The following is a 22,669-nucleotide window of genomic DNA, read 5'->3' as shown; positions in this document are numbered from 1 at the left end:
GCAGCACGGACTGTCCAGTACTACAACACACAACAATGTGTATGGAGGAGAGACAAATTCAGAGATAGCTGTGATCTGGGTTCTATTTAAGGTGCATTTAGACACAAAGATGATCGTTGAAAACATGGCTTTTAAATGATCATTTTTGCATAAACTACTACTTGGTATTAATTCCTATTAGTACCAATTAGTAGCATGTGAGCCACCTGGAGCTGTAGTCAGGGAACAGACCACCTGCTGTTATCTGAATAAATTCTCTTTGTTTTGCCAGGGGGCTGACAGCTGAGACAGTGTAATCAGCTGTTATCAGCGCTCCCCGGGCAGAACACAGTGTGTGGTCCATCTTATCCGCTGTTCTGCTGAGCAATGGATTTCATGCTGAACTGAAATCTATCGTTCCGCAGAAAAGTGAAAGATGGGCACATTTTCACGCAACAATTCTCTCCAAAGATGGCTTTTGAGCTAACTTTGAGAGATAATAGTTGTGTCTAAATGGGACTTTAAGCCCCATCTACACAGGACAACTGTTGGGCACTTTGATGCCCAACAGTCTTCCCAGAGATGATCGCTCTTGTGCATTTATACAGGAGTAGTCGTCGCTATGTGAATGGAGCCGGAGCAGGCTGAGGATCATTGCGGCTTGCTCGTCTCCATTCACAGATGAACAACTGCCTGTTTACACAGAACGATGCAGCAGACCAACGATTGTTTTTAGGTCTGCAGGCATTACTGATCGTTCTTTTACTGTATGTGTTCACACTGCATAATTATCATGTAGTCTGCGCAAACTAGAAAGCAATTTGCACAATAATTGTGTTGTGAAAAAGCTAAGGCTAGAGATGAGCGAGCATACTCGCTAAGGGCAATTACTCGATCGAGCATTGTCCTTAGCTAGTACCTGCCCGCTCGGAAGAAAAGGTTCGGCTGCCGGCGCGGGTGACAGCTGAGTTGTGGTGGTGAGCAGGGGGGAGCGGGGGGTGGGGTGGAGAGAGAGAGAGAGATCTCCCCTCCGTTCCTCCCCGCTCTCTCCCCCGCAGCTCCCCGCCCGCCGCCGGCAGCCGAATCTTTGCTCCCGAGCGGGCAGGTACTCACTAAGGGCAATGCTCGATCGAGCAATTGCCCTTAGCGAGTATGCTCGCTCATCTCTATTTAAGGCCCATTTAGACAAAGAGAATCGCTCAAAAATCGCTCAAAGCCATCTTTCGAGCGATTCTCGTTCTGTCTAAATGCAGGGACATTGTGCCGTTTACGTGCATGAGTCGTTGATCGCTGAATTCTAGCTTGCTAGAATTGAGTGATCAGCTATTATCAGCGGAGCAGACTGTTATCAGCCGGATGCACTGATAAGATTCTCTGTGTCTGTGTCCTGCTGTAAATTCAAAGCGGGGACACTGGCAGTCAGAGTGGAGAAAAATACAGCTCTTTGTTTATGCAAAACAGCTGTATTGTTCTTTTAGTGGCCGCGTCTGTGTCCCGCTCCACTTGCACATTCTACAGTAGCTACTATAACGTATGCAAAGATGATCACTCAAAATCGTCACTCAAACTATCGTTTAAGCGACTTTTGATTGATCATCTGTCAGTGTAAATGGGGCAAGAGATAAATGTTAGTTAGACAATAGTATTTCAAAGGTTCAGCTGACTAAGGTTTATAGGGAGTCTCCCAATTCTTCTGGCAGTAAATGACAGGAAATTTGCCAAGGAATCTGACATGTTGGATTTATTCCCATCTCGTTAGAAGCAAACTCGCACACCTAGCCGACGTGTATGGCCAACTTAAATTAGTTGGTGTCCTTTATTCAAGACCAATCATTACTAGACAGAACCAGAAGACACATGAGTAGATAGCTATTGACTTCTTAAGGTGCTTTTACATGGAACGATTACATTGTTCAGATTCCCAAAATCCAGCGAGAACCTGTATGATTATAGTTCATTGTAATTTTATGCAACGACTGAACGACAAACAAGAAATCATTGACTTCTCATTGTTCAGTTTCTGCATGCAAAACACTGAACAATTTATTGTTTCATGTAAACAGGCAGTCTCACTTACTAACGACTGCCTGCTTACTGTGAATGGAGGCGGAGCGATTACCAGCACAGGATGATCGTTCCCATGTAAAAGCACAGGAAAGATTATATTTATTGCTGGTATGGCTTGTCAGGCATCTGTTGCCCCACAGATTGTCCCGTGTAAAGGCACCCTTTTAGAATTAGAGCATTAATACTGTGATTCTCCCATTGGTAACCACTTACTAAAAGGTCCAGTAATAATGGGAGCACTTATAATCAGAGGGACTTGCAATCTAAACTGGTGTATACAATAGAAAAACACCATCTTCACATTTTTTGGACCAACAAATTGCTTCTGCAAGGTGATGATAAAATGAATTCTGAGCATCAACTACCTCACACCACAATAGGATTTGCTATTGAGTGGCTTTGTATCCTGCAGCATAGAACCCATCTTTAAGTTTAATTCACTGGTATCATCAACAAAGAGGTCTGCATTATATATACTGGAGCCCTTTGCAGACTGTTGTGGTGGTCTTCATTTGAAATTGATTTTTTCCAGATTAGTAAAAACAACCCAAACCCTTCCAAGTGAGAGTAGTAGCTTGATGGGCGTTTAATCTGTCCTGATAATACCATGTTTCTATATGCCATTAATCCACTCTATTACATGCTAATCCCGCTATTACAGCGTCCTTATTATTTAGCTAGAATGCGGCATTATAAAAGCATTAGCCAATATGTCTTGAAATTTCATAAAGAATATTAATGCTAGATCATGCTCTGCTCTTACCACCCCTGAACTCTCCACCAAGATATGGAAACCACTAGCCTATTATAGTACAAGTGTCCTAACACCAACATGATGGTTGACCACATGGATTTAAAAACTATGGACACCTTTGGGTGGTATTTTTTTCCTAGCTAAAAGCACATAGATTTTGGGCTATCTTATTTTGCAATAGGGTTTAATTAAATATTTTGCAGAGTTTGTCTTCTGCAGCTACTACGTAATCTCTGTATATAAAAACTGCAGATTGAGTGTCTGTAGGAAGGGCTAGATGATCATTGAAGCGCTGGCTCCATTATTCAAGGGGAGTCCCTGGCTGCCAGCTCTGTGGTAGGCTGAGGGAGAAAAGGCAGATTATTACTCATAGGCCATAAAAGGGCATTATTACTTACAGAGGCATATATTGGCACTATTACTGTGCGGGAATACAAACGATGTGACTTCGTATAAAAAGGGGATGGCCTAAAAAAACGCTCTGACAAGCTGATCAAACGTTCCCTCGTTTCATTATTCAACAGTTGGGGGGTATGATTTGGCTGGAGCTTTTTTGACCAAAAAAGTAGACGTGACAAAATAGGCCAGGGGAAAAAGTTACAAAGAAAGACAGAAGTGTACAACTTATTGTACACTTCTGTACTGCTAAACAGATATAGAGAAACATTGGGGGGAGGGGACATAAGTGTACTGCTCTATACGGTAGGCAGACTTAATCTTTTCCCTGTCAATAGAAGATCTGTCAGTGAAGTTGGACTGATTGCTAAGACCCTTTTACATGGCAAGATAAATTGGAGCGGGCATGCAACCAGTGGTGACTTCGTGATCGTGCATCATTTGCTTGGCATGCATTTACACTAAACAATTAGTTTTGATCATTTATTCAAACAGAACCATGCCTTTAGTCAAGCCTTCTGCCATTTCTTTCTTTTTGGCAAATCGTACAACACTTTTTTATACCAGCAGTGGCAGGCGAACAATGATTTTCAGGTCCACATGAACGTTCCGATCAGCGATATAATCTAACAATTTATTGCTGATCATTTATTAGCTGCATGCTTTTACAACTGACCATTATCTTGTAAACCACTGGATCTAACGATTTGTCGTGCAATAATTATGCAGTATAAAAAGGGCCTTAAGCTTTTAGCCCTCATCTTGCACTTTATCAGGTAATTTATGACCACAGAGTTAATCTTCACTGACAGATCTCCTATTGAGACTTTATTTTGATATGTAGAAGCTGCAAAATAAATTTTTACAATACAGTTTGATTAAAAGTTTTGATCAGCCCCAAATACATGGATTTAAAGGGAATTGGTCACCTACTTTTAACCCATAAACTTAATTTATGGGCTAAAAGTAGGTGACCTGCTGAGCCCAGAGATGCAAGTGTTATATACTTACTGTTCCCCGGCGTCACCACTGAAAGCAGTCACTCAATGCATTAAGTGGCGCGCCAAGTAGTCCGCCCGTTCTATTTTTATAGCCAGCGGACTACTTAAAAGCACTGCTCAATGCCCTGCAGCGGTTTCTTCCAGCGCTTGCAACTGGGGAATGACAGTGGTGAAAAGTATTACACACTTGCATGCCCGGAGTCCGCGGGACACCTATTTTCAGCCAATAAGTTTAGTTTGTAGGGCTAGAAGTAGGTGACAGTCTCTTTAAGTGAAAAAGTTTGCTCTCAAAAAGGTTTCCATCGCCTTTAAACTTCCCAGTTTTACTATCAGTTTCACTGAAATAGGATTACTTTTTTTTTGTCTTAAAACTTTATAGCGCTGCACCAAAATCTCCCCTCCATGCAGCATGTTCAAATCTGTCAACAAGGCATGCATCCGGTTGATAAATCTGGCAGAGGTTAAAGTGTACCTCTAGGGGTACCATTCCACCCAATCCAACACTGGGTGTACAAAGTCTCGACTCCATGCTAGATGACACACTTTGCAAGACAACATTACAACACCAAGTATTATGCCTGGGTCATATCACCATAGGACCCAACAACGATACTCGCTGGGTGTCATACAAGATTACTAGTGGTGGAAAATCTTAATAGCTTATTAGCACTTAATGCAAATCAAAAGCCTTGACCATTGGCACAGGGGTTACAGAAATATTGTTTTCGACCCAACACTGTATTTTTAATATATTTACATCAGAAAACTAGCATAACATACTACTTTTATGTGCTCCGGTTCTCACATTTACTAAGTGGACATCATATGCTTGTTTACACAACTACTATTTGGGTTCATGTAGAAATCAAGGATAAATTAAATTATTAATGTACTTAAATATGGCACATTTATTAGGCAGGATCAGGACCTGACACTCCCCTCATCTTCTTTGAATTGTAACCTCTGATGTGCTGGGTCATCCCTTTTGTTTCACTTCTTAGTAGATGTTCATTCTGGGACTATATAAATAGAAGGTCATTATCAGTACATAGCCCTAAGTAGTGCATTTACTAGAAATTCAGATGACTACTTGTGTAGAACGAGGTTTGGGAATAGCCAACAAAAGTTTATAGGAAAGTAATTAAGAACAGACACATTAGAGTTCATAGTAGTAAACATTTAAAACTTTGTGACCCAGGGACTCACATTACTAGAGATAATGTGTAAACCATCTGAAAATTCAGAAACGTTTTCTTTGGACTACGGTCAGTAAACTTCATGAAGTTCAGCTCAGGAGCTTGCGCTTGTATTCCCCTGGTCTGTAAGGTCAGCATCATGACAAAGAAGTGTCAGGAGAGGTGTAAAGCCAAAACTTATTACACCCTTTGTAAACAAAAAGCAACCAAGCCCCTAGAAAGTTGTCGTTTTGCAGCAAAAGTTAGCATGCAGTTACATCACAGGCAGATATGGAAATGATTAGAGAGGTGATGTGATTAGATGAATGGTCTTGTCACCTGAGACCCTAAAAGTGGTTCCACCCTTCGCCTATAAAAAAAGCTCTCAGAAGTTAGTTATGTGTAGTGACCTCTTTTTTCACTTCTGTAGAGCCTGTTGAACCCTAGACGCCTCTACAACGCAATCAAAGGGATTTCGCCCAGTTAACAGAATTGGAGAGGGGATTCATTATTGGAGTGCGGGAAGCTGGATGGTCATATCGGCAAATTGCCTGCCACTGGGGCCAGTCTGACCAGATTTCTAGGAGGTGTTGGGACCAGTGGACGTGTGAGGGCACACATACAGGGTGACCGGGTTCAAGACGCCCTCTACAGACCACCAAAAGAGAAAATTGTCAGATAAGCAAGAGCAGCTCAAACTGTTTTGTCTGCCATCATTACAGCCCCCTCCATCTGTTGGAACAATTTTCAGGTGCTTCTCTAAAGGACATTTGGTGTCACGACCCCCATTATATGTAATGCCTTTGACACCCACCACCGCCTCAGTCTGTAGTGTTGTTGTGAATGACTAAACTGGGCTTTACGGAGTGGAACCAGGTTGTCTTCAACGCTTGTGTCTGGAGACCTAGGGGTGAGCACCTAAATCCAGCCCTTGCTGTGGAACTGCCCACTGCCCCCACTGCTGGTGAGACAGTCTGGAGGGGGGAGGGGTGGCCATCGCATACAACAGTTGGTCATCCCTGATAATGGTACGAGGGACAATGACAGCTCAGTAATATGGTCAAGACACATGTTCCTCTCACGGCGGCTTCCAAGAGGCATTTTTCAGCAGGATAATGCTCGGCCGCACACAGGGGGTATCACAGAAATGCCTCCACAACATTGGCACATTTCCGTGGCCTGCCCGGTCGCCAGATTTAATCGCCAACAGAACACGTAGTGGACCATCTGCGACACGAACTTCATCAGCCTACAAGTTTGCACAATCTGGAGGCTCAGTTACAGTAAGTGTGTACAGATATACCATATGGAACCTGTATGCCTCCATGTCTGGCATCCATGCTAGAGGCAGCCCAACAGGGTACTAGAGCCTTCCTCCGAGTGTTCAGTTTTCCACAATAAATTATCCTTTTGCTCTGATATTGTAATCACTTTTATATCAACGTCATAAATCACACATAGAAAGTTTTTCTTCTAGGTGCTTGATTTTTTTGACAATGAGTGTAAATAACATGACATGAAAAAAACATCAACATATGGGGATAAAGAACATGATATGGCAATGGACTAACATAAAAAGGCATTCTCATGTGTTTTTATATACCTTTTGGCATTGATAAAAAGAAGCCTTGTATACACAAGTTGATAATTGTATACACATTGATAAAGACACAGGGGGCAGAAGGAGGCAAAAAAAAAAAAAGTGTTGGGGATGGGATTTTGTGAAGAACAAATGGAGAAGCCAATGATCTCTGGGGGGCTGAGAATGATGGGGGTAGGGGTATACATTTTCTGAATAAAAGTTAGCCAGGTGGACATACAATACCAATTGCCAGAGAACTATTGTGGGGACTAAAACGGGCTACAAAAGAGAAAGAATAAAAGCAAGCATACTAGAAAGCATCTTCTGTATTATACACAGTGTTCGAGCGGATGAGAGGGAGATCAACAAACAGTAATAATGACCATTTAAAACAGGAGAAAACAAAAATTCAGCAAAGTTTGAAAAAGGTTATCTTATTATTAGGGGATATGCACTACTGCTCTTTAAATCTCAATACACTTCCAGATTTGTCAATTTCTCTATGAAGGATGAACAAATTGCATACGTTTTGTACAGGAATAAGTCCAACTATTGAGGTCTTAAATACTTTCGGCATTATTCCGCATTGTATTTGTATATTATTTGTTAATATCATTGAAAATTGCAGTTTTTAAAGAAACAAGGGTGTGAAATCTGTGTAGAAGAGAAACTGTCAGTGTTGCTCCTAGTAACCAATCACAGAGCAGCTTTTATTTTTCAAGAGCAGAATATGAAATAAAAGCTGCGCTGTGATTGGTTGCTTTGGGCAACACGGAAAGTTGTTTTTTTTTTTGCACAAGTCAGCTCAGTACACAGCGAAAGAATGCTGGCGTTCACCTTGAATTGTGATACTGTGTAAACTCGTGAAATGAAGGAGTTCTCAATAAAAAGTGTTCTGCCATAGTTGCTTTGAGAAATGAGGGCACAGTTTACATGAAATTGCTTGTCTAGATTGATTGCGTGCTGTGTACTCTCGAGGTAGGACGAAAACAATAGTGTAAGTGATCAACCATAACATGGACAACCTCCAGTGACCACAAGACAGGAGAGACTCAAAACAGCTGCTGGGACAGGAACGAGAAAGAAAAGCACGTCGATCGCAACCGTCAAAGGTTGTTTGCTTGAAGGGATGAGCTGTGGCCTGAAAACCCATTGCTTAGCTCCATTAATAAAAAGTAAAGTCTGTTGTGGGCTAAAAAGCAGAGGAGCTGAATCACTTGACAGTGGGAAAAAGTTATTTTCACAGAGGGTTTAAAAGTTTGAGGTGTTGGAGTTCAAGAGTCAAAAATGTGTTTGTCATCAACAGGTGAGCACATGCTTCCTGCTTGTATTCAGACCACAGTCCAGCATGGAAGAGGATCCACAATGGACTGGGGCTGTTTGGAAAGTGGTGCAGTCGCTGACTTACTAAAAATTATAGGATTTAGAGAGGCGGTCACCTTGTTTTGCACTCTTGAATTAAAGGCTCCTACAGAATTACATATGAGTCCACCCTCCTGCACTTGGACACGCCATGTACATGTAGCTTTAAAGTTTTAAAATCTCCCCCGCCCCTCTCCATTGACTTTATATAGCGGCTGTTCAATACTGAACGATGATCGTTTATCTGATCGTCCATCGTTTATGCAGCATACATTATGGATGGAAGGGACCAGAAGCCGGTGTACTGGCGGTGCATACCCACAAAATATAGATATACTGCAGCAATGTGCTGCCGCTGAAGCAAAATTTACCCAAACCACCTTTCATTCATTCATATGCTAATAATGTACTCAAATGGACTTCTACACTCATACGAGAATCCAACATAATATCTTGGAGCGTGACAATTATGCAACCATGTAGAATATTAATTGACATCTAGGAGGGTATATTGCCCTTTTTAGCAGCACTCCATCCTGAACAACAGTTTTGAGGTCCTCTGCAGATTTTGGGATGTTGTCCAGATACCATCACAACCACATATCCACTTTGGTGTGATGCAGCCCAGCCTTTCTGTGACCTCTACATAGCCTTGCTGGCCTTTTCTTTAATTAGGAATTATAGAATTCACCTCTGACAAAATACAGATCGCATAAATTTAGTGCAAAATTCAAAGACTGAAAGTGTGACTGTCATCCTGACCAACTTGTAGAAGCAACAGAAGAGGCTTGAAGGAGAACATGAGACTCTTGAGCATACCTCAGGCACGAGAGAGCAGCCAATATTTGCTCTGTACAGAAGGATTTACATCCCGCTCCCACCGCATCTTTTACGTTAAAGATATATGGGTCTCCTGCAGCAGATGTGTAATCGGTGCTATGTAATAACTCCTTAGGGTCTTCTTGTTTTATTTGTGTATCAATTCTCATTTTAAGATTTAATGGTCAAGGAAACAAGAAAAGTTTTATGTGCAGGATGGGACTCTTCGTATAAGCAGTCCCTGTCCACCCTCTTCCAGGATACTGCAGAGAACAAGCAGGGATTGGAGTGTAACAGCAGCAAATGAATAGCAGATGTTTACCACTTGCATGTAACAGGTCACATTCGTGGCTACGTACACTGTATACAACGTGTATACGTTACTATTAACAGTATTACATAACACTGGCCTCTCAACACAGACCAATCCCACATGTGGCGAGATATAAAAGTAGCCAATCAAAAACAATTGTGTCGCCTGTCATCCAGCACAAAGTATTTTTTTTTTTGCCATTTCTCCAGATCTTATTTACTTGAATTACAAAAAAAAAAAGTTCAGAAGCATATGTTTCTTATTTCCAGATTAAAAAATAAAGCTGGAAATAGTTCTGCATTGTTCCAGCAACTGAGCAATTTTCAACAGTAATAGCACCTTGTTTAAAAGATCAATGGGTCATGTTCTGGAATAGTAGACTATTGTTCCAAAATAGACCCAATGTAATCAAAAATGTAATCCTCCCATTCTAAAAGGCAACGATACACATTAGTGAGCGGGGCTCTTATATGTATTATAAGGACCTTCCCCTGACAAGCAATATCAGGGAAAAGAAGTTAGTAATAGAACCTAAAGGTGGTCATACACAGCTGAAATTTGGCCATACCAACAGTTTTTAGTGGTACCAGCTAACTATCTCATGTTTATTTGGGCGTTTCCCCTACGACAGATGTCAGAAAAAGGAAGGACAGGGCAGATTGATTTCAACATGCCTGATCCTTTTATCCTTAGGGGAGGGCAAGTAACTGCTAAAGTCTCTGCTTTTTGAGAAAACCTGTATTATCGTCCAAGTGTGAAAGGGAGGGTCAGAAGGAATAGCTGTCGACAGCCATCCAATGTGCATTTCTCTTGCTTATAAAGCACCCACATATTCCGCAGCGCTGTACACATTTTTAAACTGAATGATAATCTTTCGGTGCCATCACTGGATCATGTGAAACTGAGTGTTAAACGCTTCCAGCGACTGAATGCTGAACGATAATCTGTTTGCTTATGGTTTGCTTTCAGTTTCTGGAGACATAAAACTCAAATGAGGATCAGCCTGTATAAATAGTCGTTCATCTATGAACAACTGCCTGCTTACTATGAATGAAGAGATCTTTGGTCCGCTCTGCATCCATTAACAATGATTATCGCTCCTGTATGAAGGCAGAGAAGGGATAATCTGCCGTCTAAAAGGACCCTTACAGTCTAAATTCCCTTAGAAACCCAAGTAACTGTAGGAAACCCATGCAAATTGCATGCGTATGTTGTCATTGGTCAGATTCGAACCCAGAACCCCAGCACTGCAAGGCTACAGTATGGTCAACTTTAGAAGCAGTGCCAAAGAGTTTGTTTTCTTGAGCCATTTGTTTAGTGGTGGCCCAAGATTAGAGACCACCAATGCAATCATCTTATTTGTAATATGGCAGCAATACCGTAGTTCCCTTTACCTGGATTTAAAATGTTTTTTTGCTGCCAATAGTTTGATATCTAATGATCGCTTAAAAATGGCGAGGAATTGAAATAAAAGTATATTGGAAAACTTCTATAGCTTTTCCATAGACAAGGATTAAGCTTTATCTACATATCACCAGAAAACTCATAAAAACCATAGGCCTTTCTCATCACAAAGTGGAATGTTATTCGGCTCAGGCCAGACGTTTCTTCCTGGGTAATGCCCAGAAATCCAAGAAACTCATTTACTAGATCAAACTAAGTGTCCATATTATTATACTTAGGTGTTTGGCAGAAAGGACAAGAATCCTCAAACATCTGTGCTCACTGCCAAGAACAAGAAAAGCAAATATGCACATAAAATCCTTGGTGTGTCTTGCCTCGTTTCACTATAATATTTATGTATTGCGCTGTCTAGCCAGCAAGATACATGGCATCTATACAGATACCACAGCCGGCAGAAAGGCCAAAAGATGTTCAAAAATAGATGGTTGACTGCAAAGCTTTAGCTCCGAAATTGTAAACCACACAGTCCGTGAGCGGTACAGACAGTTCACTGACTCTGGGCATATGACAGTACTGTGTAAAACAGAACAGTGCTATACAATATGGGACATTCTACACACCACCCAAGAATTCGGTGGGAGGGTTTTCTAGTTCTCAATGAAGAGACCCAGTGGGTATATGGGGAATTATTACTCTGCATGGATGAGGGGAAAGATCCTCAAAGCAGGCTGCTTACAGAGATGTTGCTCTACCTTTTGGAAGATTCTCTGGTTTGGCTGACATGAGCTAATTTGCATACTTTATCCCCATGGAGCATTGCTTGAAAACAAGTCTCAATACAGCTGTTGGGTCTCTTCAATAAGAAAAAAGGACCCCCCCTAAGCTGTGTCTAAGCCACCAACCACCCAGTATGCTGCTCCGTCCTAATCAGGGGCGAGAACCCCCAAACAGTCTTAACAGATGGATGTCTACAGTTGTATCAATTTTGTAAGTCATCTCCTATCCCCAGGATAGGGAATAACTTGCTGATTGGTGGGGGTCTTACTATTTAGAGCCCCACCAATCTCCAGAACAGGATTCGCGTGTTCCACTCTGTCACTGCGGGGTTCTCTTCACCCCCGCAGTGAAGTCACTGTGAACGAAGCGCTGGCTGAGCATGCAAGATCAGTGCTTTATTCATTTCAATTGAGCTGATGAAATTCCCAAATGCACCCCACTTAGGTACTTTCAGCAGTACCATTGACTGTGACTAGAGTGCTAGTGCACTTACACAACCTGCGCTCCATTCAGTTTCATCCTCACTGCAGGAGGTGCAGTAACCTCACAGTGAGGAGGGCGTGGAACACAAGACCCCCATTCGAGATTGGCAGGGGGCTTATCAGTGGCACTCTCAGCGATCAGCAAGTTATCCCCTATTCTGTGGATAGGGGATAACTTCCAATGTTAGTACAACGCCTTTAAAAGGCATAAAATAAGAGAAACTTTTGCTCAATGAATGCCATCTTCAATAACCTAATATATTGTATGCCAATAAGGAGGAGACACTTTGGCTGCAATTACAGGAGCACCTCTAATGCTTGTGTACTAGTACTTCTTGCCAGGGTGCCCCTGTACTTGCAAGAATGGCCCAGAAATCATTGGAAAAACACGTATGCTAGGAATTAAAAGTCAAAAGTAGTGACTGACCCTCCGAAAGATGGAAATCTGTAGAATATGTCAAAGGCTTAATGCAAGTGATCATATTACAGGTCTATACACGTGTAAGAGACATAATAGAATTCTATAGTGCCCTACTATAACTCACATTTTAGATGCACAGACTTTTCTTTTGCTGTCAGATTCTGTATTAATCATAAAATAATCATGGCTCAGTTGAATGCTATATTATGGGGGCATTCTTTCCTAAAAGTATTGCTACTAGGGAAGAATATCCCTGTAATAAAGTTCTGCAGGAAGCACCATGATGTAGCACCAGTGGCTTCCAATTTCAGACATACAAAGGATGCCACTGTATACCCCCCATACATCTGTGATCTAATCTCCTGATACGCCCCCACACATAACCTCAGGTCCTAACAAGGCCTCCTCCACTACCCTGTTGTCTGCCCCTTATACAAACCATCTCAAAGTTTCCTCCAGTGTACCCCCCATACTGTGGAATTTGCTACGCCAAATAATCTGACCCTTACCCACCTTCAAAAAAAAAAAAAGCCTACAGCATGCAATAACCATGTTGCCACTGCAAAGCCACATAAGCAGCTTCTACCCTACCTTGTCTCTTCCCGTAGATTGTAACTCTTGGGGGAAGGGTCCTCTCTCCCTCTGTATCAGTCTGTCACTCATTTAGTTCAAGTTTATTGTACTTGACGTTTCGTATAGACGGTGCCATGGAATTAATGGGGTTTTAAAGATCAAGCAACAGCCTGTTTGAAATTACAGTGTGGTCTGTGAATGGAGGCCTTCACCATCTAGGTGCCCACGCTGGCGTCCATCATAATCCAATGTAAAACAAATTTAAAATAACTCACCATCTTACAATTTAATGCATTTATTGTACGGAAATTACTAGTTGTGGTCCACAGACTGTCAAAATGTTATTCTCGGCCATTCTTTGCCTCCAGTAAGAAGAAGCACCATCTTGACATGCGGAGCGATAGTTTTAGAGGTCCGCTGTAGTTAAGTGTAAAAGGTAAGCAATACCAAGCCACTGTGTATGGCATTAGAAACACAATTTAAAAATTCACCACTATCCATTTATATTATACACCATCCTATCAAAAGTATTTGACATCCCTATCAATAGAATGGATCATGTTTTATTAGCATGGTGCATGTCCGATACCATGCTGCATACGATGCAGACCCTTTGGGGTATGCAGTTCCCATCCAAAGCCATGGCTGACGCTATTGAATATACAGTTTATGCCACTACATACAAGCTGTCCATCAGGAAGCGCAATACATCAGCCTATCTTCAATAGTACAAGGAGCATCGTAATTGGACAGTTGAGCAATGGAACGTTCTGTAGAGTGGCAAATCATGTTACACAATCTTCAAATCCGATGGACATATCTGGGTATGGAGGATGCCCAGGAACACCTTTTGCCTGAGTGTGTAGTCCAACAGTTAAGTACAGAGGTTCAGTTATGGTTTAGGAATGATTTATGTGGCATGGTCTGAGCCCGTTGGTTGTAGTGGCAAGAACCCTGAACACGGAGGTGTACCTTGACATTCTAGACAATAATGTGCTGCCGACAATGTGACAATACTCTGGGAATGGCCAGCAATACTTCCAAGACGACAACATGCCTTGTCACAAATTAATGTTGTTTTACGTTGGTTTGAGGATATGGATGTTCCACAATTGAACTGGCTGCACAGAGTCCTAACCTGAACCCTACATGTTAGAGCGAATGGGAACGTCTGGCCAGGAAATATGAACAGCGCCCATCTGACCAGGCATTTGCAGGAAGAATGGATGGAAATTCCATCTGAAGTTTATCAGATGTTAGTAGAAAGTATGCCACGGAAGGTATCCAGTGTCAATAGGGCGAAAGGAGGCCCCATTGAATATTAACATGTGTAAATAAATACTACTTTGGATTCTTGCTCAGGTGTCCTATTCCTAAGGATAGCATATATGTTATTGGAGATACAGACACACTTGGTGAGAGGCATCCACCTAAAAAAAGAAATTGAGCTCCCATCTCGAAATTCTCTCCAGGGGTCTTTACCAACATTGATTCAGCTCTGCATGAAAATGAATTTATCTAGTTGAACCTAAGCCCAGACAGACCATGTTCCAATACTGGAGCACTACCTGCCACTACTGTAAAATACTGATGCAAAATCATGCTTTCTAGTTGGTCTGTCTACATTTCATAGTATGCGTTAAATGAAGAAAAAGGAGCAGTCTTCATATTCTGACATTCCCATAAAGCGGTGCAGATATGTAAATGATCTGACAGTGCAGCATATCTGTGCTTCAATATGGTGGATGTGATTGGCAACGTGAGAAGAATCAGATGTCTGCATATATTTAGTCGAAGGATAAAGCACGACGTCTCCCTTATGTAGACGGGAACATATTCCACCACTATTACACCAGTGGTATTTATCTACACATACAGTATTTGATAATAAATGATCTGCTTGAGTTAATTGCTACAGAACATCCATCAGATATGGTAATATACATTTCATCAAAACACAGCTTGCAGCGCTGAAGAAAAGCAGCCCCCTATGTCCCCTTAGAGATTCCCTTCACATTAACAAGCTCACCTTGCTGTGACAAACATATCACCAGCCAAACAATACTGTATGTCGAAAAACCAGACCGCCGCCAGGGCAGATTCCCTTCTGAGAAGCACTGATGCAATCCATTTTGCCTTCAATAGCATTGCAAATAGCCAGCAATGAAGATCTATTTACACACATGGTCAAGAACGGGTTCTTTTCCATAGAGGAGTATACAATCAACCCATTGCAAACGTATCATCGAAAGCCAGATACACAGACGCTATGTAGACATCATGAACCACTGCAGTGGCCAAAAACACATAAAATCACCACCACTACAACGCAAGGCTACCTTGGAAAATACAATGATGAATAGTCACTAGGAAATAATGGGTTAAGTAAAGCCATGACCCTCTGACCTCTACAATCAACACTTCCACCAATGACAAAGCTGGACCTTACAAAGCCCTATCAATCTGGCTTGTAACATTGCAGGCTGCAGCTTAGCAGGATTCTTATTTTTACGAGCAGTCGAGTGTGCAAACACAAGCCCTCTGTCTCACGACCATTTCCTTCCGTTTTTTCAACAGCTATATCAAGAAGGGGAAAAAAAACAAAAAGGAAAAAAAACGGTAAAGCAATGGCTGCATGCTGCCTGAAAGCTCTGGACTCTTCAGATTCCTGCCCTTCCCTTTCACCCCCGACACAAACGAAGCAAAAATACAGTAGGACAATAACACCAATTAGTTGAACGGGTCGATGCTCTATTAATGTACCGATGTTCTATATCCTGCCTCCAGCTTCCGAAAAAAAACAAAAAACAAAAACAGCACCCCCCCCCCCTCGAAAAAAAACACAATGTTCACCTTTAAGAGCAGACATGATGGTTATTGAATTGTAATGCCAGCCGTCACGCTGACCTCAAAACATGGCTTCTCTAAAATATTCTAGAATAATGCTTAAATGCTGGAAGGTGCAACATTTCAGCTGCCTCCTTTAAAAGGAGGATGTGTTGGATGCAAGCACCTTTCTTGTTACAGTAACCAGGCATCAATTGCTTTCCAATTACATAACCTTCCAGCTACAACGCAGAGCCAAATCCAGCACACGCCTGGTGATATTTAAACCCTGCTTACGTTTCGAGCATCCGAAGGGTTAATCTGCTCTTCTTGCAAGGACGTGCTCATTCCCCACAACCCCTATAGAATCAGAAAAAAATGCATTCACATCCAAAGCATACAATTTAAAAAAAAAACCTCCGAAATGTGACAATGCTACAATGCAGATACATGACAACCAATAAAATCTCCCCCTGCTCTGTTCCATAGCCGACCCAGCAGGCATCGCATTACCTGTAGGAGCGTTCTCCCCGCACCGTGTGCTTCCTAAAAGGAATGATGCTCCCATTATCATGAATGATGTCGTGGTTGTTGTTTTCTCCATTTGGGGACAGCGTTTGGGTAGGACCCGGCATTGGAGCTGTCCCAGCAACTGGGGAGGAATTCTTCAATAGGATTGAAAAAAAGAGAAGAAATGAATTGCTGTGTAGAATGAGGCTCCTCTATGGCTGCCCCCTTTTTCTTGCAGCTTGTAAGCGATGGGTAGGCTGAGACCCTGCTGCTGCTACTGCCACGGATCTCCTTCCTCTCTCTCTCTCTCTCTCTAGCTCTGTCTATAGCTTGACGTCAAAACAGCCTGGAGCAGCATCCTGATCACATGACCACTGCCTTACCATGGCAACCGGCTAACTCACCAGATCCCTGCAATCCGGCCCAGAAAATGCACTTAATATCAAATAGATGTATCCAAAAATAATAAACAAACGTACAACATGCGGGGGTAGCGCAAAAGAAAAAAAAAACAAGGGCTGAGAGCGGCTTGTAAAGCAGCAAATGATAAAAACATCCCCCCTCCTCCCTTCCCACCAGCCCTTTACACACCCCTCCGACTCTTCCTCCTCCCTCTCTGTGCTGCAGCTCAGGCAGCTTTTTCCTCTAACCATTTCCTTTCAGTTCTTTGATATGCAGCTGTGCACACAAAGATCTATTCACTGCAAGGCCATTCTTGAGCAACGTGCAGCAAGCAGGGCTAGAGCAGCAGATCATGGACATAGTTCTTGCATACAGCACCATGGAGCTCTGCAGACTGGCATAGAGGCGCTCCATCCTGCATCATAAATGTAGCATAAAATAGGCTATAGAAACAGACATGGTAACAAAATATATGTTGGGCTGAAAAAAAAAAAAAAGACATGCCCATCCAGTTCCGCCTATTACCCCCCCGAATGTGGATCCAGAGAAAGGCAAAAACAAAAAAAATATTAATAATGAGGTAGAAGGCAAATTTTTTTCATTTTAAAAAGGGGGGAAAAATTCCCTTCTGACCAAGTCTGGCAATCAGAATAATCCCCGAATCACAATCAGTGACTGATGTAATATTTTAACACTCAACTGAAACAAATCAATAGCGCCCATTTTCTTACTTATATGCAATCCCCTCTTATTTGATATATAATTAAGCCGAAGAATATACATAGTCAATTAGAGAAGGTGTTTAACGCTGGCGGTTCGCTGTGAACAGAACATGTGACAAGCTCAATTAATCAGAGTAACTATATTTAACAATGCATTAATTACACTGTGTTGACAAGCAATTGTATCAAATGATCAAACAGAATGCATCAATTATTCCCTCTGTATAAGGCATCTTCTGAAGGCCTGCAGGCCAACTAGACGTCTGTACTTCCCAGTTGTCAGCTCTCCAGATCTTTCCTTGTAGGTGATGTGTCTTTGCTGCCCATCGTTCTTCTAATACTCCTCTTGGAGTAGCTCCATCTTGGCTTCTATTGATGGACGTATTTGTAGCACATTGCGAGGAGCCCAGTGCATGTTACTTGTAGGCATCTACTGATGTATCTCTAGCATCAGGATAGCACATGGTATTACAGCACATTATGACAATGGGATATATTCCTGCATTAGATCCCAGTAGAACATTGCCAGCACACCTCATCTGGTCAGCAGACGCGTGCAGACGCTGGCACTTCATATGGTGAGCTCATACCATGTTCTTTCAGCAGCAGATCAAGCATGCAACTACTTATGTGAATTGGAGTTTAGCCCTACAAGAGTGATTTTTTTTTTCTTTTAAAGATCTCACATCAATATCTCCTCCTGTCAAGATCACCTTGACACACCATTGTTTTACTATTGTAGGCCACAGACGTCTAGGCAACCCTCTGTCTACAGAAGCATGAGTTATGATTACGAGTATGGCACAAGCTGCCATCAGTCCAATAGACTTTGATTGCAGTAGCAACACATTCTGGATCGCCACCCTATTTAAACTCTTATTTGCTGCAGCTATATGGCTGGGAGTGGGTGCAGATGACCAGAGTCTCTATTCTATTGGGGTCTAAGTGGTCAGACCCCCACTCATCTAACATTAAGGCCTCTCACACAAACTTTTTTTACCGTGATTAAATTCAGAGTTTTGAACGCCGCTGTATAATGCGCCCATTAAAATCAATGAAGCCTCGCAGACATGCGTTCGATTGCGGCGCTGGACAGCGCTCTCCAGTGCCGCGATTTTTGAGTGCGGTCTGCTCTATCTTTGTCCATTTAGCGCACCTCATCAAGCATGCTGTGGTTATCAATTCCGCACTGCATCGCTGGTTCCGCCTGGCTTTGCCACGACAGATTGGCCGCCCCATGTGGACGAGATTTTAGAAAAATCTCATCCACATGGCTGGCTAATCCCGGGATTAGAAACCGCGGGCGGATTTGCCGCACAGAAATTCTGCGGCAAATCCATCCCATGTGAACCCAGCCTAAGAGTGGTACAATGCTTTTCTCACGATGTGATGCCCAACATACATTAGTAGTGCATCAGTGGTCTAAAACACTTCATGCTGGTCAAGTGAACAGTGCTGGAAAACCCAAAACCATAGTGAAGTCTTTAAAAAAAAAAAGTAGTCAGAGAAGTTCTGTGGCCATCTTAAAAAAAGAAGGATCTGGGAATCAGTGGATCCATGGCAGAGCAGCAAAAGTGGAACAAAGCAGGTAATATTATCCCCTGCCTAATCCAGCTTCAAATTTTGTCCTGCAGCAAGAGGGTGGCTTTCAATGGGTTATTCGTCTTTTAAAGACTGCTGGCCTATACTCAGGGTAGGCCATCAGTATCTGATAGTTTGGAATCTACTGCTGTTCAGCTAAGGGTCCTTTTAGATGAGCAGATTATCGTTTGAATGAGCGATTGAGTGATGTCATCGCTAGCTCGTTGGCTCTTGTGCAGCCCGTTTAGACAGATAGATGCATCGTTCAAATGAGAGATCCTTCAGAATAGTCCAGTCTCTCACATTTTGCTGTATAAGAGAATCAGAAGGACTTTAAACAGAATAAGTGAACGAGACAACTATGTTTTTTTGCCCAGTGAACGATAACTGAATGATTATCGTTCTATCATTGGCTGGCGTTTAGACTGAACGGTTATCCTTTTTCGCTCGTTTGAATCCTATTTTTGAACAATAATTATGTCTAAAAGCACCTTACCTGAAGGGACTCTAACGCTCTTGTGAGCATGGCTGTCTTTCCAAGGTTTACATTGGTCCGGCAAGCCGTTCTTACTGAAGACACTATACTTTTCATAGTGGCCGTTCTGAGTACTGCAGCCTTGTCTCAAGTGAATGGGTCGCTACAAAGCGGTAGATAATTCTGAGAGAAAGCATTTTGCCAGGCCAATGTAAACATTAGGGAGGTTACAGGGCTCGCACAAACACCACGGCCCCTTCAATCAAGCGGTAGATCAGCAGAGATCACGGGCGAACTCCCACCTAGGCTGTTCCACTAACTATTTTGGAATGTCATAGTAATAAGGGCGATATTCAATTATGTTGTATGGCAATGATCGCTTTGTAATAATTTTATTTACATTTCTACTGATCAGTGGAAGAAAAAAAGTCTAGTCAGAACCTCAGTGACAAGTGACAGCTTACAGTGGGGCAGATCTACTAAAACTGTCTAGACAGTGAATAAGTAATCTAGACAGTCTTAAAATGCACCGGATTTATCACAGTGGCTCTCCTGAACCACAAGTCTATCAAAATTTTAAAACCGTCTAGTCTAAGTTTATACCACCTATTAGTTGGCTCACTTTATGAGAAAAAGTTTGCCTTTATGGCACAATTTTTGATCCACAACATGGCATTTAAATCACTTTCCTTATCTATGAAGGAATGTCCCTTTGTAGAACATGGCGGAAAAAGTGTCTAATGCACCTCATAAATGTGGTGCAAAGGGTGTTCAAATTTGCACCAGAAAACTCCAATTCTCAATAGTAAATATGCCCCCATTGTATCTATGCGCATTATCATTTTTGCATTTATAAATAAGGCAATGCTGCTGCAAGCACCGTAGTGATGCAACAGTGTCCTTCAATGTTAATGTGGCCTTCTAAGTAGCTTTGTTCTCATTTATCAGTGAGGTGAATAAAGTAAATATCAAATCACTTGCAAATAAAATTTCTCCATCTAAGGCTTCTTTCACACGAGTGCATATCGGCCGCCCGTTTTCACAGCCGTCCGATATACGCAACGTTGTTAGTTAAAAATGTGGTGAACTGGCGCGCAAATCAAACATTTGTGTGCCCGTTTCATATGGCCTGGTGAGGCCGGCACAAATGCGCCATCGCCCACTTCCACTCCCTCCCCATCGCAGGATCACCTCTTTTTCTCCCCGCTCGTTCTGTGCAATGGGAGGGGGCATGACGGGGGCAGAGCTAAGCACCGTTCCGCCTCGCCTCCTCCCATTGATGGCTATGGACAAGGGGCGGGGAGAGGGCAGGTACTTAGCTCCACCCCCGCCCCTTGTCCATAGCATCAATGGGAGGCAGGGCGGACCGGTGCTTGTTCCGCCCTGCCCCCTCCCATTGCACAGAACGAGTGGGGAGGAAGAGAGGCGAGCCTGCACAGGGGGGCAGCGCATATCGGCTGGCGTGAAAAGGCCGGCCGATATGCACTCATGCGAAAGAAGCCTAAAGCAGAGGTTCCCAAACTTTTTGACAAATGTTTTTTTTGTTTTCCGTAGACCCCTTGCCTGCCTAATATTGAATTTTCCTTAACTTATTAAAGTCAAATGGGTTTTTCACAGTACACAGTGCTGCTCACCTAGATCGTTTTTTTTGTAGAGTGGACAATTGTAAAAAAAAGAAAATAGGAAAACATGTACAGTTTTTATTCAGATCTCTATTGAAATGACACAAAGGCAAATAGATATTTGGATTTGGGCTGAAAAAAAAAATCAGAGCCTAGTAAAATTCTTACATAAAATGAACACACAAATAATGCTGTTAATGGGAGGAATGAGCCTGGTGGTCTGATAGCAATTGTTCAAGATTTGGCTTCACATTAGTAAGATGGGGTGTAGTGAGGTGTTAGTGAGGTGTAGTCTCAAATCTCCACATCCAGTGATTTGCAATCGACTTTTTTTTGGTAACAAGATTGGCGACCGCACTAAAACTCTTTTCTACGAGGTATGAAGATAGAAAAGCTATCAAAAACTTTCTTGCGCTAGTCCATAATGCAGGATAAGCCACAGGTACGCGCGCAATGTGTTGCTGCCGGTATGAAAACTTAGAAGAACTCTCACATGAACATAGCACACCACATAGCAGATCTGTATAGTTCACGCAAAACTTTTTGACCTCTAGTGGATCACGTGAAAATGATGCACAGTAGAACCTTATATGTAAATTAGTTACTGTGCAGGTCTGTTTTGTCTATCGCCAGAGCCCAAGACATTTTGTGCGAACTCTACATAAACAATTTTATAAAATATCAAAAGAGGCAAGTAAATAATAAGTATTATGTACACAATCTGTGTAAGGCCGCCTGCAGACGGGCGGAAATTCCGCGGCGGGATTTCCACCCCTGGAAGCTGCCATAGGATTGCGTTAATAAACGCAATCCTATGCAGACGGCCGCGATTTGGCAGCGCGAAATCCCGCGCGGCAAACAAATCGCAGCATGCTCTATTTCTGTGCGGGGCTCGTCACTCACCGGCCGCCGGCTCCGCTCTGCCTGGCAGCCGGCACATGAAACAGATGGGGCCGCGGGAGCAAGGGAGTGTCACGCTGCTCTCTGCAGACGCTCGGGTCGGGTCCCGCTGCGAGAATTCTCGCAGCCGGATCTGACCCGGCCGTCTGCAGGCAGCCTAAGGTGTATTATGTCATTTACAGAACACCAAAATGTTGATGATGACCCGCCTAAAAATGGAGTCCGCCCACGTGGACCCCCAAGTTTATTTTTGCTGACATGGACCCCCAGCAAGTAAAAAAAAAAAAAAAATAGATAAATCAATCGACCCCTGGGGGTTCATATAGACCACTTTGGGAAACTCTGATCTAAAGTAAGTTCCCTTTAGATTATCATAATGTAGATGCATTTCAGTGTCTATGTTACAACTGAAACACGTGGACCTCCTGCAGTTCCAGTTAACCAAACTTAGAGCATCATAAAACCACGAGCATGTTTGCAGTTGCAGGGGTTGGGATCACAGTGATAAGGTGCTGGCTCGGATTCC

At 42.6% G+C, this 22,669-nt stretch overlaps 1 protein-coding gene across 3 annotated transcripts in view; it reads right to left on the bottom strand.

Annotated features, from left to right (window-relative positions):
* MAPRE2 (microtubule associated protein RP/EB family member 2) overlaps positions 1-22,669 on the bottom strand; it is a 155,841-nt gene that overhangs the window by 76,371 nt on the left and 56,801 nt on the right. Inside the window, exon 1 of one of the 3 annotated variants that reach the window (XM_066578064.1) lies at positions 16,445-16,872. The exons of the other annotated variants lie outside the window; for them this stretch is intronic. Within the exon in view, the coding sequence (XP_066434161.1) occupies positions 16,445-16,566 (122 nt within the window). The 5' untranslated portion in view covers positions 16,567-16,872. Of the gene's footprint in view, positions 1-16,444; positions 16,873-22,669 lie in introns of those variants that run through there. 3 annotated transcript variants of the gene reach the window in all.

Source organism: Eleutherodactylus coqui, chromosome 9 (genome assembly GCF_035609145.1).
Source record: "Eleutherodactylus coqui strain aEleCoq1 chromosome 9, aEleCoq1.hap1, whole genome shotgun sequence".
Classification (NCBI taxonomy): Eukaryota; Metazoa; Chordata; class Amphibia; order Anura; family Eleutherodactylidae; genus Eleutherodactylus; species Eleutherodactylus coqui.
The sequence above is the reverse complement of the archived record's forward strand: the minus strand, read 5'-3'. Positions and strand labels throughout refer to the sequence as shown.